This window comes from Entelurus aequoreus, linkage group LG10 (assembly GCF_033978785.1).
Source record: "Entelurus aequoreus isolate RoL-2023_Sb linkage group LG10, RoL_Eaeq_v1.1, whole genome shotgun sequence".
Lineage (NCBI taxonomy): Eukaryota > Metazoa > Chordata > Actinopteri > Syngnathiformes > Syngnathidae > Entelurus > Entelurus aequoreus.
In genome coordinates this window covers 9,631,108-9,649,948 of record NC_084740.1, presented here as the reverse complement: position 1 = coordinate 9,649,948, position 18,841 = coordinate 9,631,108, and the positions used below count along the sequence as shown (strand labels likewise).

Sequence of the window (18,841 nt, the reverse complement as noted above, 5' to 3'; positions counted from 1 at the left end):
CCGGATGTAATTCTCGAATCCCAATATTGGCGAGCTACGTATGGCTATGCCGAGGACTCCGCTCGCCACTTTTGAGGTGACGGGATTTTGGAGAAGGTTGCCACTGGTGCTCCAAGCCTCGCTGGCTATAAACTGCCTGTCAGTCACCTGGGGGGGGGTCGACATATACGAAAAAGACATTGGAGCAAATTGGCTTTTAACGTCGTGTCATCCGTCTTACATTCATCTGGGCCAGTTGCAGAAACACCTCCCTCACTTCCGTGTACCAGGAAAAAACAAGGATCACTTTGGCGCTCGATGCTTTAATGGCGAGGGCTGCTCTCCTGGCATCGCTCGCAATGTTTGGCCTATTTAGAGTCTCTAAAAAGGCCAAACACACCCCCGACCCCTGGGTCTCCTCCTGGAACAACTGGAAAGAACAAAAACATGGACGTGGACTCAAATCCGATCGTTATTGTTGTAATAAAGTCAGAAACCAATGACGTTACCTTCACTGCCACCAGACCGTAGTCGTCGTTGGCGACCACCGCGCCGATCCAGGTCCACTTGAAGTATAAAGCCAGACTGGCGATGGCCCGCGCTTGGTAGATGTCGCTGGGGATGGTCCTGAAGAAGTTGGGAAACTGACGCCTGTCGCTCAAACAAGGGCAGCTCGACTGGTAGCTCATCTGTTAGAACAACACAGTCATGTCAAATATATTAGGTGGTTCGGGCATCTGGTCAGGAGGCCACCCGAACGCCTCCCTAGGGAGGTGTTTAGGGCACGTTCAACCGGTAGGAGGCCACGGGGAAGACCCAGGACACGTTGGGAAGACTATATCTCCCGGCTGACCCGGGACCGGCTCGGGATCCCCCGAGAAAAGCTGGATGAAGTGGCTGGGGAGAGGGAAGTCTGGGCTTCCCTGCTTAGGCTGCTGCCCCCGCGACCCGACCTCGGATAAGCGGAAGAAGATGGATGGATGGAGGGTTGTACGGTATAATACTATGATACTAATGAATCATATTCGGTACGATACCGTCTCTGAAAAGTACCGGTCCGCCCCCCCACCCGCGCTCCCGTCATCGTCGCGTCGTGTCATTGCTGGTTTTACGAGCAGACGAGCATGTTCGGCAGCGCACAATCATGAAGTACTTACAAGCAGACACTGTTATGTTTAACTAAGGGGAGATGACGGCAACAGACACCAGGGGAATTGTACAATGATTTATTATATATATATATATATATATATATATATATATATATATATATATATATATATATATATATATATATATAGATATATATATATATATATATATATAATATATATATATATATATATATATATATATATATATATATATATATATATATATATATATGTAATATATCTATATATATGTATATATATATATATATATATATATATCTATATATAGATAGATAGATATATATATATATATATATATATATATATATATATATATATATATATATATATATATATATATATATATATATATATATATGTATATATAGATATATATATATATATATATATATATATATATATATATATATATGTATATATATATATATATATATATATATATATATATATATATATATATATATATATATATATATATATATATATATATATATATATATATATATATATATATATATATATATATATATATATATATATATATGTGTAATAATAACAAACAATACTACTAAACTATAGAATGGAGTGTTTGACCAAAATACAAGAGTGTGTGGTGTAAGACTATGTGTGTAATTAATTGTTGCGTGCTACCGTGATGTTGAAACGAGGAGAGGGAACAAGGCAGGAAGACAGTCCGAGAGGGAGGCAGGCAGATGATCCAGGGCACGAGAGAGGCGTCAAGAGGTCTGATTACAAAGTGGGGGTCGAGGATCAAGGAAGGCAGTCCAAATCACAAGGGAGCACAATGGTTAAGACTCGGGAAGGAAGATACACCAAGCTAAGGTATCCAAAGAGGTAATAATGGGGCGGTATAGCTCGGTTGGTAGAGCGGCCATGCCAGCAACTTGAGGGTTGCAGGTTCGATCCCCGCTTCCGCCATCCTAGTCACTTCCGTTGTGTCCTTGGGCAAGACACTTTACCCACCTGCTCCCAGTGCCACCCACACTGGTTTGAATGTAACTTAGATATTGGGTTTCACTATGTAAAGCGCTTTGAGTCACTTGAGAAAAAGCGCTATATAAATGTAATTCACTTCACTTCACTAATCTAAGTTCCCGCATGGATCCTTGGGTCCACTGGTCCTTGATCCAGCTCGCCCTCATCAGTCCCAGGTGTGCAGATTGTTGATTGTCTGCAGGCTTGTCGCTGCGTGGGCGTGCTGCGCTCAGCGTGAGTGGGGGGGGGCGTGTCCGGGCAAGCAGCCAGAGGAGGAACTGTGACACTCAGTTGCAGGAGGGAAGCGGGTTCGAATCTGCGCCGTGACAGACACAGTGTGCAGACAGAAAAGGGAGAACGGACGCGTTTTGGTTTAAAAACTAACGATAAAGGTGACGTTATAACACTGAAATGCCCTCAGGAAGAGGTGCTTTAAGACGTGGCTAGCTAGCTGGCGGCTAAAGTCGAGCCCCTGTCGACAGTGGTTTAGCTACTTGTAAATCACTAATCGTTGCCTCCATGACGACAAATAAAGTAAGTTTCTTACAAGTTACATTATCACTGCAGGACGAGGAATGGCTAAACAGGCTTCACTACACACCGTAGCTCACTGGTGTCACAATGTAAACAAACACCGTTGGTGGATCTTCACCTAACATCCACTGTAATGATGCCAAGTACAGGAGCGGATCTCGTCGATTACGTCAATATGTTTTGGCATAACAACATCTTCTTTCGTTTTTTTTAAATGTATATTATGTTTACAAACTCAGTAAATATGTCCCTGGACACATGAGGACTTTGAATATGACCAATGTATGATCCTGTAACGACTTGGTATCGGAGCGATACCAAAATGTGTGGTATCATCCAAAACTAATGTAAAGTATCAAACAACAGAAGAATAAGTGATTATTACATTTTAACAGAAGTGTAGATAGAACATGGTAAAATAGAAAGTAAGCAGATATTAACAGTAGATGAACAAGTAGATTAGTAATTCATTTTCTTCCACTTGTCCTTAAAAGCCTACTGAAATGAATTTTTTTTATTTAAACGGGGATAGCAGATCTATTCTATGTGTCATACTTGATCATTTCGCGATATTGCCATATTTTTGCTGAAAGGATTTAGTATAGAACAACGACGATAAAGATTGCAACTTTTGGTATCTGATAAAAAAAAGGCTTGCCCCTACCGGAAGTAGCGTGACGTAGTCAGTTGAACATATACGCAAAGTTCCCTATTGTTTACAATGATGGCCGCATGAAGTGAGAGAGATTCGGACCGAGAAAGCGACAATTTCCCCATTAATTTGAGCGAGGATGAAAGATTTGTGGATGAGTAAAGTGCAAGTGAAGGACTAGTGGGGAGTTGAAGCTATTCAGATAGGGAAGATGCTGTGAGAGCCGGGGGTGACCTGATATTCAGCTGGGAATGACTACAACAGTAAATAAACACAAGACATATATATACTCTATTAGCCACAACACAACCAGGCTTATATTTAATATGCCACAAATTAATCCTGCAAAAAAACACCTGCGTGTTTGTTACGCTAGCTCCTAGCTCCTATGCTAGCTCCTAGCTCCATAGAACACGCCAATACAATTCAAACACCTGATCAACACACACAATCACTCAGCCCAAAAGACCGTTCACCTAACCCAAGGTTCATAAAGCTTATATATTTTAAAAAAGTTACGTACATATGCAAAAAAAAGTTGCGCACATACGGTCAAGCGATCAAATGTTTAGAAGCCAAAGCTGCATACTCACAGTAGCACGTCTGCGTCTTTGTCATCCAAATCAAAGTAATCCTGGTAAGAGTCTGTGTTGTCCCAGTTCTCTACAGGCATCTGTGTATCGAAGTCAAAAGTCCTCCTGGTTAGAGTCTCTGTTATCCGAGTTCTTCCATCTTGACTGCATCTTCCGGGAATGTAAACAAAGAAGCTGTGTACTGTTGTTGCTGACTACGTTCGAAAAATACGTCCATTTCGCACCGACAACTTTCTTCTTTGCTTGCTCAGCTTCCTTCTCCATAATGCAATGAACATGATTGCAACAGATTCACGAACACAGATGTCCAGAATACTGTGGAATTATGAAATGAAAACAGAGCTTTTTCGTATTGGCTTCAATGTGGAAGGCATACCCGTGTTCGCCGGTCTACGTCACGCGCATACGTCATCCTCAGAGGCGTTTCGAACCGGAAGTTTAGCGGCAAATTTAAAATGTCACTTTATAAGTTAACCGGCCGTATTGGCATGTGTTATAATGTTAAGATTTCATCATTGATATATAAACTATCAGACTGCGTGGTCGGTAGTAGTGGGTTTCAGTAGGCCTTTAATAATTTAGACAAGATAATAGAATGGAAAATGACACAATATGTTACTGCATATGTCAGCAGACTAATTAGGAGCTTTTGTTTGTTTACTTACTACTAAAAGACAAGTTGTCTTGTATGTTCACTATTCTATTTAAGGACAAACTTGCAATAAGAAACATATGTTTAATGTACCGTACATTTTTTTGTTAAAATAAAGCCAATAATGACATTTTTTTCTGGTCCCCCTTTATTTAGAAAAGTACCGAAAAGTATCGAAATAATTTTGGTACCGTTACCGGGACAACACTAGTGTGAACCTGCACAGAATGAGGAAGAAAGCACGGCATTTTACTGACACCATGATACAAAACTAAATAATAGCAACCACAATAATAAACACATGGTGAATATCCATGATCGTGTCAACAAAAACGGAGCATTGTTATTGTTTTAAAATCGACTTACTAAAGGCACAGAGAGTGGACTCAGGACTCTGGAGAGGACCATGGCGGTTTTGGATGAAGCCCCACCGATGATCAAGGGAACACCTGATAGGACACACAGTAATCATATCAAACCCTCTTATTTATTTGTTTTATTTTTTTATTATTATTAATCAGTCCAACAAAATAATACACAATAATACCATAATAATGCAATTAAAATCCCAGCAACATTCAGAATAACAATCAAAAGAGCAATTGAGAGGACACACAAACATGACACAAAACAATCCAAAAGTAGTCAGACAACAAGGAATAATATCAACAAAAGTATCGATATTGATAAAAAAAAACTTCCAACATAGCAGTGATTAGAAATCCCTCGTTGACATTATCATCATAGCCATTAAAAAATAAAATAAAAATTAAAAAATTAAAACCCCGCTATTTAAAAAAAAAATTGGCAGATGTCAGCACCTTTGGAATCTTCCGCGATGTCCTTGGGGTTGCAGCTGCTGCTGTCCCCGCTCACCAGTGAGAGGGCGGCCTGCGTGGCCCAGGGGTGCGAGGCGCAGCTATCGCGGATGTGGTAGCCCAGGTGGATGCCTGGCAACAAGGTGGGGTTCCGGTTGATTTCCTCCACGGCGAACACCATGGCGTAGATGTACTGCATTGGGAGATGCTCTAAACTGTAGCGAGGAAGACATAACCCTTGCTTATTATTTTGGTGTCGGCTGCACCACACTGACAGATGAGGATTGTCGATCTCATTCAATCGTGCAGGTTTTTGTTTGACTATAATTACACGGTGCATTCTTTGTAGCGTGGCTCGTCAGTGAAGTCGTTGTCCATGGCCGGAGGCGTGTAATGGACGTGAAAGAGACCACCGATGACAATCTCTCCATCCCGGAAAAGCCCCCGATTTCCGGGCGTTCCCCACCGAGGACAAGTCAGCGTGTGGACCGCCTGCAGACCCACCAGGAGCAGCAACAGGGACGAGGCGGGCCAGCGCCGAGTGGGGAACCAGGAAAGCCGAGACATGGGTGGAGTGTTCTATCAACAAAGACATCACGCGTTAGGATTAGCGCATTAATAAACAGTCATCACTGCACAAAATCATTAAATATCACAGGTGCGGATTATTTTTAACCCACATAATGCGCACTTGAGGAGCAAGTGAGTCGCATCGCCTCAGTGCCCGCCTCCTGCTCGTCCTCACCATGCTGCAGTATTTGTAAGTGTCTCAAACGGCCTTGGGCAAGAAGACGCCCAAGCAAATAATCTTCTTCCAATCGTGAAGCAAAACGCTTCCGTCAGAAGGCAAGACCAGTACGTGGTGTCGCATCTGTGTGATCATGTTTTGTTTAAGTTATGTTCTACTTGGTTTTGGACTCTTTTTAGTTCCTCCTTTTCATTCCCTTGTCTTGTTTCCATGGTTACCCATTAGTTTCACCTGTTCCACGTTTGGACTCATTGTGCACTCTTGTTTGTCACCATAGCAACCCATTAGTTTTCACCTGTCCTCACGACTCACGCACCTGTCTTTAATCATGTCTGTGTTATTTAAAGGCCTACTGAAATGAATTTTTTTTATTTAAACGGGGATAGCAGATCTATTCTATGTGTCATACTTGATCATTTCGCGATATTGCCATATTTTTGCTGAAAGGATTTAGTATAGAACAACGACGATAAAGATTGCAACTTTTGGTATCTGATTAAAAAAAGGCTTGCCCCTACCGGAAGTAGCGTGACGTAGTCAGTTGAACATATACGCTAAGTTCCCTATTGTTTACAATGATGGCCGCATGAAGTGAGAGAGATTCGGACCGAGAAAGCGACAATTTCCCCATTAATTTGAGCGAGGATGAAAGATTTGTGGATGAGTAAAGTGCAAGTGAAGGACTAGTGGGGAGTTGAAGCTATTCAGATAGGGAAGATGCTGTGAGAGCCGGGGGTGACCTGATATTCAGCTGGGAATGACTACAACAGTAAATAAACACAAGACATATATATACTCTATTAGCCACAACACAACCAGGCTTATATTTAACATGCCACAAATTAATCCTGCATAAAAACACCTGCGTGTTTGTTACGCTAGCTCCTAGCTCCTCTGCTAGCTCCTAGCTCCATAGAACACGCCAATACAATTCAAACACCTGATCAACACACACAATCACTCAGCCCAAAAGACCGTTCACCTAACCCAAGGTTCATAAAGCTTATATATTTTTAAAAAGTTACGTACATACGCAAAAAAAAGTTGCGCACATACGGTCAAGCGATCAAATGTTTAGAAGCCAAAGCTGCATACTCACAGTAGCACGTCTGCGTCTTTGTCATCCAAATCAAAGTAATCCTGGTAAGAGTCTGTGTTGTCCCAGTTCTCTACAGGCGTCTGTGTATCGAAGTCAAAAGTCCTCCTGGTTAGAGTCTCTGTTATCCGAGTTCTTCCATCTTGACTGCATCTTTCGGGAATGTAAACAAAGAAGCGCCGGCTGTGTACTGTTGTTGCTGACTACGTTCGAAAAATACGTCCATTTCGCACCGACAACTTTCTTCTTTGCTTGCTCAGCTTCTTTCTCCATAATGCAATGAACATGATTGCAACAGATTCACGAACACAGATGTCCAGAATACTGTGGAATTATGAAATGAAAACAGAGCTTTTTCGTATTGGCTTCAATGTGGAAGGCATACCCGTGTTCCCCGGGCTACGTCACGCGCATACGTCATCCTCAGAGGCGTTTCGAACCGGAAGTTTAGCGGCAAATTTAAAATGTCACTTTATAAGTTAACCCGGCCGTATTGGCATGTGTTATAATGTTAAGATTTCATCATTGATATATAAACTATCAGACTGCATGGTCGGTAGTAGTGGCTTTCAGTAGGCCTTTAATGTTTCAACTGAGACAATTCTTTTTTTTTTTGCAAATAATCATTAACTTGGAATTTATTGGCAGCAACACATTGCAAAAAAGTTGGCACAGGGGCAGTTTTACCACTGTGTTACATGGCCTTTCCTTTTAACAACACTCAGTAAACGTTTGGGAACTGAGGAGACCAATTTTTGAAGCTTTTCAGGTGGAATTCTTTCCCATTCTTGCTTGATGTACAGCTTAAAGACCTACTGAAATGAAATTGTTTTATTTAAATGGGGATAGCAGATCCATTCTATGTGTCATACTTGATCATTTCGCGATATTACCATATTTTTGCTGAAAGGATTTAGTATAGAACGACGACGATAAAGTTCGCAACTTTTGGTCGCTGAAGCCGGAAGTAGCGTGACGTCACAGGAGGAAGGATTCCTCACAATTCCCCGTTGTTTACAATGGAGCGAGAGAGATTCGGACCGAGAAAGCGACGATTACCCCATTAATTTGAGCGAGGATGAAAGATTCGTGGATGAGGAACGTTAGAGTGAAGGACTAGAGAGGCAGTGCAGGGTGTATCTTTTTTCGCTCTGACCGTAACTTAGGTACAAGGTCTCATTGGATTCCACACACTCTCCTTTTTCTATTGTGGATCACGGATTTGTATTTTAAACCACCTCGGATACTATATCCTCTTGAAAATGAGAGTCGAGAACGCGAAATGGACATTCACAGTGACTTTTATCTCCACGACAATACATCAGTGACGCACTTTAGCTACGGAGCTAACGTGATAGCATCGGGCTCAAATGCAGATAGAAACAAAATGTTTAAAAACCCTGACTGGAAGATAGACAGAAGATCAAGAATACTATTAAACCATGAACATGTAAATACACGGTTAATAATTTCCAGCTTGGCGAAGCTTAACAATTGAAGCTAACTAACTTAGCTACGGAGCTAACGTGATAGCATAGCAAATCCTGTATGTACCTTTCAGCATTAATGGTGCCTTCACAGAAGTTACCCATGCCTTGGGCACTAATACACCCCCATACCATCACAGATGCTGGCTTTTGAACTTTGCGCCTATAACCGGATGGTTCTTTTCCTCTTTGGTCTGAAGGACACAACGTCCACAGTTTCCAAAAACAATTTGAAATGTGGACTCGTCAGACCACAGAACACTTTTCCACTTTACATCAGTCCATCTTAGATGAGCTCAGACCCAGCGAAGCCGGCAGCGTTTCTGGGTGTTGTTGATAAATGGCTTTCGCTTTTCATAGTAGAGTCTTAACTTGCACTTAGAGATGTAGCGACCAACTGTAGTTACTAACAGTGGTTTTCTGAAGTGTTCCTGAGCCCATGTGGTGATATCCTTTACACACTGAAGTTGCTTATTGATGCAGTACCACCTGAGGGATCGAAGGTCCGTAATATCATCGCTTACATGCAGTGATTTCTCCAGATTCTCTGAACCTTTTGATGATATTACGGACCGTAGATGGTGAAATCCCTAAACTCCTTGCAATAGTTCGTTGAGAAATGTTGTTCTTAAACTGTTCGACAGATTTGTCAGGCATGTGTTCACAAAGTGGTGACCCTCGCCCCATCCTTGTTTGTGAATGACTGAGCATTTCATGCAAGCTGCTTTTATACCCATTAATGGCAACCACCTGTTCCCAATTAACCTGCTCACCTGTGGGATGTTCCAAATGAGTGTTTGATGAGCATTCCTCAACTTTCTCAGTCCTTTTTGCCACTTGTGCCAGCTTTTTTGAAACACGTCGCAGGCATCCAATTCCAAATGAGCTAATATTTGCAAAAAAAAACAAAGTTTTCCAGTTTGAACGTTATCTTGTCTTTGCAGTCTATTCAATTAAATATATGTAGAAAAGGATTAGCAAATCATTGTATTCTGTTTTTATTTACCATTTACACATTTTGCCAACTTCACTGGTTTTGGGTATTGCACAATCACATGAACATGTACAAACCCCGTTTCCATATGAGTTGGGAAATTGTTTTAGATGTAAATATAAACGGAATACAATGATTTGTGTCACACCTGGGTGAAGTCTGGTCTGGGTTTTGTCTGGTTTCATGTTTTGTCATTTCCTGTTTTATTTTGAAATGCTGACTCTCCCTCTCGTTTCAGGTCACTTGCTCTTCTTCCTGTTTCACTGGTCTGACGTCTTTCCTGATTGCCTGATTGCGCCCACCTGTGTCACCTTCCCTCATGTGTATAAATGTCTCATCCTCCTTCTGTCCTGTGCCAGTGTTTTGTATCTTTTGTGCGAACCTCCAGCGTCCATGTCCACAGCCATTGCCACGTTCTTTGTACCCTTTTTGTCAGGTAAGATTAGTTGTTTAGAATTGCCTCCCTTGGAGCACCTTTTTGTTGTTGTTTTTTTTTTTGCATATTGTTCTCTTTGCAACTTTTTTCCCTCCGCAGCTGGAGCGTTTTGAGTTCATTGAGATTTTGTTAGTTTAGAGATTAGGTAAGATCGGCTTTTGGTAGCCTGTTAAGTTTCATCCCCTTTTTGACCCTTTCCCTTGTTTGGAATAAATATTTGTTGTCAAATTCCTGCATCTGTGTCCTGTTCCGGTCGTGACAATTTGCAAATCATTTTCAACCCATATTCAGTTGAATATGCTACAAAGACAACATATTTGATAAACTTTTTTTTTTTTTTTTTGCAAATAATCATTAACTTTAGAATTTGATGCCAGCAACACGTGACAAAGAAGTTGGGAAAGGTGGCAATAAATACTGATAAAGTTGAGGAATGCTCATCAAACACTTATTTGGAACATCCCACAGGTGAACAGGCAAATTGGGAACAGGTGGGTGCCATGATTGGGTATAAAAGTAGATTCCATAAAATACTCAGTCATTCACAAACAAGGATGAGGCGAGGGTCACCACGTTGTCAACAAATGCGTGAGCAAATTGTTGAAAAGTTTAAGAAAAACCTTTCTCAACCAACTATTGCAAGGAATTTAGGGATTTCACCATCTACGCTCCGTAATATCATCAAAGGGTTCAGAGAATCTGGAGAAATCACTGCACGTAAGCAGCTAAGCCCGTGACCTTTGATGCCTCAGGCTGTACTGCATCAACAAGCGACATCAGTGTGTAAAGGATATCACCACATGGGCTCAGGAACACTTCAGAAACCCACTGTCAGTAACTACAGTTGGTCGCTACATCTGTAAGTGCAAGTTAAAACTCTCCTATGCAAGGCGAAAACCGTTTATCAACAACACCCAGAAACGTCGTTGGCTTCGCTGGGCCTGAGCTCATCTAAGATGGACTGATACAAAGTGGAAAAGTGTTCCGACGAGTCCACATTTCAAATTGTTTTTGGAAACTGTGGACGTCGTGTCCTCCGGACCAAAGAGGAAAAGAACCATCCGGATTGTTATAGGCGCAAAGTTGAAAAGCCAGCATCTGTGATGGTATGGGGGTGTATTAGTGCCCAAGACATGGGTAACTTACACATCTGTGAAGGCGCCATTAATGCTGAAAGGTACATACAGGTTTTGGAGCAACATATGTCGCCATCCAAGCAACGTTACCTGGACGCCCCTGCTTATTTCAGCAAGACAATGCCAAGCCACGTGTTACATCAACGTGGCTTCATAGTAAAAGAGTGCGGGTACTAGACTGGCCTGTCTGTAGTCCAGACCTGTCCCCCATTGAAAATGTGTGGCGCATTATGAAGCTTAAAGGCCTACTGAAAGCCACTACTACCGACCACGCAGTCTGATAGTTTATATATCAATGATGAAATCTTAACATTGCAACACATGCCAATACGGCCGGGTTAACTTATAAAGTTTGTGTTTTTAGCATAGCTATGTGAGGTCCCGTTGCTAAGTTAGCTTCAATGGTGTCGTTAGCAACAGCATTGTTAAGCTTCGCCAGGCTGGAAAGCATTAACTGTGTATTTACATGTCCATGGTTTAGAAGTATTGTTGATTTTCTGTCTATCCTTCCAGTCAGGGGTTTATTTCTTTTGTTTCTATCTGCAGTTAAGCCCGATGCTATCACGTTAGCTCCGTAGCTAAAGTGCTTCGCCGATGTATTGTCGTGGAGATAAAAGTCACTGTGAATGTCCATTTCGTGTTCTCGACTCTCATTTTCAAGAGGATATAGTATCCGAGGTGGTTTAAAATACAAATCCGTGATCCACAATAGAAAAGGAAAAAGTGTGGAATCCAATTAGCCCTTGTACCTAAGTTACGGTCAGAGCGAAAAAAGATACGTCCTGCACTGCACTCTAGTCCTTCACTCTCACGTTCCTCATCCACAAATCTTTCATTCTCGCTCAAATTAATGGGGTAAACGTCGCTTTCTCGGTCCGAATCGCTCCCGCTGCTGGTGTAAACAATGGGGAAATATGAGGAGCCTTTCAACCTGCGACGTCACGCTACTTCCGGTACAGGCAAGGCTTTTTTTATCAGCGACCAAAAGTTGCGAACTTTATCGTCGATGTTCTCTACTAAATCCTTTCAGCAAAAATATGGCAATATCGCGAAATGATCAAGTATGACACATAGAATGGATTTGCTATCCCCGTTTAAATAAAAAAAATTCATTTCAAGATAGGAACTATTTTGTTTCCATTGGTGACTTTGTATCAGAACCAACCAACGTAACGTGTGGAGTCCCCCAAGGTTCAATCTTGGGGCCGACTTTATTTAACATCTATATGCTCCCACTAGGACAAATCATGCAAAAAAATAACATTGACCATCATTGCTATGCCGATGACACCCAAATCTATGTAGCGCTATCACCAAATGACTATCGCCCCATAGATCTTCTGTGCCAGTGCATTGAGCAAGTCAAACACTGGATGTGCCAACATTTCCTACAACTAAATGAAAAACTGAGATAATTGTTTTTGGTGCTAAAAAAGACAAGTTTAAAGTCATCCAACACCTTCAATTACTGTCCCTGAAAACCTCAAATAAAGCCAGAAATCTTGGAGTTATTTTAGATTCTGATTTACATTTCGACAGTCACATCAAATCAGTAACAAAATCGGCCTACTATCACCTCAAAAATGTAACAAGATTAGAGGGCTCATGTCAGCTCAAGACTTTGAAAAACTTGTACATGCCTTTATTACCAGTAGGCTAGACTATTGTAATGGTCTCCTTGCAGGTCTTCCCAAAAAAAACTGTCAGGCAGCTGCAGCTTGTTCAGAACGCTGCTGCTAGAGTTCTAACAAAGACCAAAAAATGTGAGCCCATTACACCAATTCTTAAATCCTTACATTGGCTCCCTGTACATCAGAGAATTGATTTCAAAATCCTCCTGCTCACATATAAATCACTACATGGTCTAGGGCCCAAGTATATCACTGATATGCTCCCACTATATAAGCTCTATAGATCACTAAGATCTTCTGAGACCAATCTGTTAGCGGTTCCCAGAGTAAACTCAAATCAAGGGAGAGCATCATTCAGTCACTATGCAACAAATACCTGTAATAAACTTCCTGAAGATGTCAGACTCTCCCCAACTCTGACTACTTTTAAAACTAGACTGAAGACTTTTATGTTCACCTTAGCTTTCAGCTAAATCTTTTAATCGTCTAACTTTTAACGTCCGCACTGTTTTTATTTTTATTGCCTGCATTTTAATTTTGCTTTTATTTTCTTTCATTTTACTTTGTTGTCTGTGAAGCACTTTGAGTCTGCCTTGTGTATGAAAAGCGCTATACAAATAAAGTTGCCTTGCCTTGCCTTCAGTAGGCCTTTAAAATACGGAGACCCCCGGATTGTTGAACAACTTAAGCTGTACATCAAGCAAGAATGGAAAAGAATTCCACCTGAGAAGCTTCAAAAATGTGTCTCCTCAGTTCCCAAACGTTTACTGAGTGTTGTTAAAAGGAAAGGCCATGTAACACAGTGGTGATAACATGCCCTTTCCCAACTACTTGTGTACTTTGGCACGTGTTGCAGCCATGAAATTCTAAGTTAATTATTATTTGCAAAAAAAAAAATAAAGTTAATGAGTTTGAACATCAAATATCTTGTCTTTGTAGTGCAGGGGTCACCAACCTTTTTGAAAGCAAGAGCTACTTCTTGGGTACTGATTAATGCGAAGGGCTACCAGTTTGATACACACTTAAATAAATTGCCAGAAATAGCCAATTTGCTCAATTTACCTTTAACTCTATGTTATTATTAATAATTAATGATATTTACACTTAATTGAACGGTTTAAAAGAGGAGAAAACACGAACAAAATGACAATTAAATTTTGAAACATAGTTTATCTTCAATTTCGACTCTTTTAAAATTCAAAATTCAACCGAAAAAAAAGAAGAGAAAAACTTAAAAAAAGAATTTATGGAACATCATTAGTAATTTTTCCTAATTAAGACAATTTTAGAATTTTGATTAAATAGGTTAAAATCCAATCTACACTTTGTTAGAATATATAACAAATTGGACCAAGCTATATTTCTAACAAAGAAAAATCATTATTTCTTCTAGATTTTCCAGAACAAAAATTTTAAAAGAAATTCAAAAGACTTTGAAATAAGATTTAAATTTGATTCTACAGATTTTCTAGATTTGCCAGAATAATTTTTTTGAATTTTAATCATAATAAGTTTGAAGAAATATTTCACAAATGTTCTTCGTCGAAAAAACAGAAGCTAAAATTAAGAATTAAATTAAAATGTATTTATTATTCTTTACAATAAAAAAATACATTTACTTGAACATTGATTTAAATTGTCAGGAAAGAAGAGGAAGGAATTTAAAAGGTAAAAAGGTATATGTGTTTAAAAATCCTAAAATCATTTTTAAGGTTGTATTTTTTCTCTAAAATTGTCTTTCTGAAAGTTATAAGAAGCAAAGTAAAAAAATTAATGAATTTATTTAAACAAGTGAAGACCAAGTCTTTAAAATATTTTCTTGGATTTTCAAATTCTATTTGAGTTTTGTCTCTCTTAGAATTAAAAATGTCGGGCAAAGCGAGACCAGCTTGCTAGTAAATAAATACAATTTAAAAGCAAGCTCACTGGTAAGTGCTGCTATTTGAGCTATTTTTAGAACAGGCCGGCGGGCTACTCATCTGGTCCTTACGGGCTACCTGGTGCCCGCGGGCACCGCGTTGGTGACCCCTGTTGTAGTGCATTCAATTGAATATGGGTTGAAAAGGATTTGCAAATCATTGTATTCCGCTTATATTTACATCCAACACAATTTCCCAACTCATATGGAAACGGGGTTTGTAAGTATTAAAAGGAGAGTGTCTCCATGCAAGGAAGGTTATTCTCTGTGTTGCATGTTTTCCTCATGCTTGCATGTATTTTAGTCTCCTCCCACAGAACAAAAACATCCATGTTAGGTTAACTAGAGTCTCTAAATCAGGGGTGTCAAACTCATTTTCTCATTGACATTTTTATTTTCACAAATTAATTTACATTATGCATGCGGGTAATAATTTGTGATTAATCATGATTAATCGAAATTTGATTATTAGATTTTTTTAATTAAAAAATGGTATTAACAAAATTACTGAATCTACACAGGGGGAACTTTATTTACCCGGGTAAATCGGAAAGTTCCTGTAAAAGTTCCTGCAGTGGACACGTTGGGCCAAAACTAGGACCTGGGGTATTACAAAAGGAACTTCAAGAGGTGAAGTGGTTTTCACTTCACAGGTGTGCTTGAAGCTCATCGAGAGAATGCCAAAAGTGTGCAAAACAGTAATCAGACCAAAGGGTGGCTATTTTGAAGAAACTAGAATACAAAACATGTTTTCAGTTATTTCACCTTTTTTTGTTAAGTACATAACTCCACATGTGTTCATTCATAGTTTGATGCCTTCAGTGACAATCTACAATGTAAATAGTCATGAAAATAAAATAAAAAAACATTGAATGAGAAGGTGTGTCCAAACTTTTGGCCTGTAATGTATATGCTAAATATGCTTTAATAAAGCAAAATTAGTGTTATTGATGCTTGTTTGGAATCTTGCCCTGAAAAATGTATGTTTTCACCAAAGCCCGCTAAAACCACCCCCACCAACACACCCGCCCCCTACCTGGGCCCTCCCTCTCCAACTCCGCCCCTCCCCCATCACCTGGCTGACGAACAATGGGCCTCTCTTCCTCTCCCCCAAGACTCTCCTTCCATTATCTTCAGTGTTGCCAAGTCCACTTATTACAGGCGACTTTAAATTGTTTTAATTATTTTTTTTTTTACAAAATCGCAGTCAAATCTATCCACTTAGATTCTGGCAATCTTTGTCCAAATGTGACTTTTTACCGTGGGAACGTTTTGTTTTTTTATCAATCAATCAATCAATGTTTATTTATGTAGCCCTAAATTACAAGTGTCTCAAAGGGCTGCACAAGCCACAACGACACCCTTGGTTCAGATCCCACATCAGGGCAAGGAAAAACTCAACCCAGTGGGATGACAATGAGAAACCTTGGAGAGGACCGCAGACCGAAGATCAACGATTTTACTATTACTTCTACTCTCAGGAGACACTGAACTAAACCCTGGACCAGTAACCACCCGGTTAATGTTGTCTCGCCTGGCAAAGCCTACCGTTGTCGTTGCTAACGACGCCAAGGAAGTCAGCTTAGCTGCGGGACCTCGTCGGAGCTATGCTAAAAACATTAGCTCTCCACCTCCGCCAGCCCTCACTTGCTCATCACCACCCGAGCTCACCTGCATTCCAGCGGTCGGCGGCACGACGGAGGACTTCACCCCGATCATCGGTGCGGTCGGCGGCCCGGAGGCGGAGGATGACAGCCCAGACACTGGTGAGGACAGTGCCTCGGCGGCGAAATGGCAGTAAAGACGGCAGAGCGGAAATCCTCGCAGCCTCCCCCCAATCCCTGATGGTCAACACCGCGGCGCCTGGACCCCCCGCGGCCTACACAGGATTCAGGGGATTCTTTGTCCAACCCTGGTCATTGTTCTCAGCCTCACCAAAGACCGCTAAAACCACCCCCACCAACACACCCGCCCCCCTACCTGGGCCCCCCCTCTCCAACTCCGCCCCTCCCCCATCACCTGGCTGACGAACAATGGGCCTCTCTCCCTCTCCCCCAAGACTCTCCTTCCAAACAGTTAATTGGACTGCACTTCAACTTAAACAACAACCAACATGGCCATCCCACCATTTTCTGGACAATACCTCTACCCAGCGGACTCTGATGTTCTCTTTGGTTCCAGTGGGCTACACATCATCCACCTTAATGTGAACAGCCTCTCTGGAACCAAACTCGACCAAATCAGAGAAATGTTCCACAACAACAAGGTACAAATCCTGTGTTTCTCTGAAACTAAATTAGCTGTGGTAGACAACGTGGAGAAAATGATAACTGGAGATCTGAACACAGATATTCAACGCAGAGATGCGCCTGTCTTCAAATCTTAAAGCAAGCTTTGTAATCTGCACGGTCTCACCCAGCTAATAACACTACCCACAAGGGTGTGTGATTCCACCCAATCAACCATATATCTCATTCTCACATCAGACCGGCCTAACATAAAAAATAGTGGGGTCATGATCTGTGGTCTTAGCGACCACTATCTAACCTTCTGCACCCGCAAAATAGCTAAACCCAAAGCCAACGGCTACATAGCAGCTCAATCTAGATCCCTTAAAACATACTCCAGTGATAATTTCAACCTAAAACTAGGTGAGTGGGACTGGTCCCCTGTGCTCACGAGCAACCTGATCGATGATTCTTGGGATCGCTTTAAAACAGCGTTCCTAGCGATACGAAATTATATGGCTCCAGTGAGAACAGTCAGGATCAAAGCCCGCTCTGAACCATGGATGAATCCGAACCTATAATAGACAGAGACAGAAAATAGTCCGAATACCAAAAGTGCAAAACCGAAGTAAATAAACAACCCAATAATAACCTCAAATCACGCTTTACAACACTCAAAAAGCAATGCAATAAATTAAGAAATAAGGCAAACAACCTGACTAAATCTTTGAAAAAAAATTGCATTAACGACAAAATAGAGGAAAACACAAATAAGTCACGTGAGCTCTGGAAAATCCTCAACAACCAGCTTCCTGGCTGCAGCCAGAAACTTAAAACCAGACTCACCAACATCAGCATCAAGGAGGGCGACTCCCTCATTACAGACAAACTGGAGGTAGCAAGCAGACTTAACACCTTTTTCACCAGCTTAGCCACAACTCTAGTTAACAAGCTGTCCCACCATTCTGGTCGTTTCGGTGTAGAACACATTAAAGCCTACTACAGAAAGCTAGGAGTATTCAACAACGATTTCAAATTAGAAATGGTCTCAGCTGACGAGGTGCTTAAAAAATTGAGCGCGCTCCACCTAAACAAGGCCACCGGCCTTGACAATATCCCCTCAAGATTCCTCAGGGACTATGCCACCACCATTACCCCAATCATCACACACATAATAAACCTCTCAATTGCACAAGGCCAAGTACCAAAAGATTTCAAGATAGCAAGAGTAACTCCCCTTTTTAAAAAAAGAAGAAAATTAGAACCTGGTAACTACCGACCTGTTTCTATTCTCAGTTCCATTTCGAAAGTAATAGTTTATGAACAGGTCGATAGATACCTTGCCACTAAAAAACTCATTTACAAATTCCAATCCGGCTTCAGAACTAACCACTCCACTGACACATGCCTTCTCTATCTGACCGACCACATCAAACATGAGGTGGACGCGGGCAAATACTGCGGCATGGTCATGCTGGACCTTCAGAAGGCCTTTGACACCGTTAACCACGCTATACTGTTGGATAAGCTCAGAGCAATCGGATTTGATAAAACCTCATGGAGCTGGATGCAATCTTACTTGGAGGGGAGGGAGCAGGTGGTAGAGGTGAACGGCACCGTGTCCCCCCACCTCTCAGTAAGCTGTGGAGTCCCCCAAGGCAGTATATTGGGGCCTTTACTGTTCCTAATATACATAAACGACATGTCATCAGCATGCGACTGTGAATTGTTCCTGTGTGCGGATGACTCGGCCCTGCTGGTATCCGGC

General features: G+C 41.2%; 1 protein-coding gene across 1 annotated transcript in view; it reads right to left on the bottom strand.

The window, feature by feature from the left end:
* Positions 1-6,115, bottom strand: part of LOC133658216 (extracellular calcium-sensing receptor-like) — a 14,998-nt gene extending 8,883 nt beyond the window's left edge. The window contains exons 1-7 of the mRNA XM_062059993.1: positions 6,080-6,115; positions 5,731-5,978; positions 5,403-5,614; positions 4,948-5,030; positions 489-668; positions 221-409; positions 1-147 (exon numbers count right to left, since the gene is read on the bottom strand). The exon at positions 1-147 is cut by the window's left edge and continues 333 nt beyond it. Of these exons, the coding sequence (XP_061915977.1) occupies positions 1-147; positions 221-409; positions 489-668; positions 4,948-5,030; positions 5,403-5,614; positions 5,731-5,978; positions 6,080-6,112 (1,092 nt within the window). The 5' untranslated portion in view covers positions 6,113-6,115. The remainder of the gene's footprint in view (positions 148-220; positions 410-488; positions 669-4,947; positions 5,031-5,402; positions 5,615-5,730; positions 5,979-6,079) is intronic.
* Between the last annotated feature and the right edge of the window lie 12,726 nt (positions 6,116-18,841).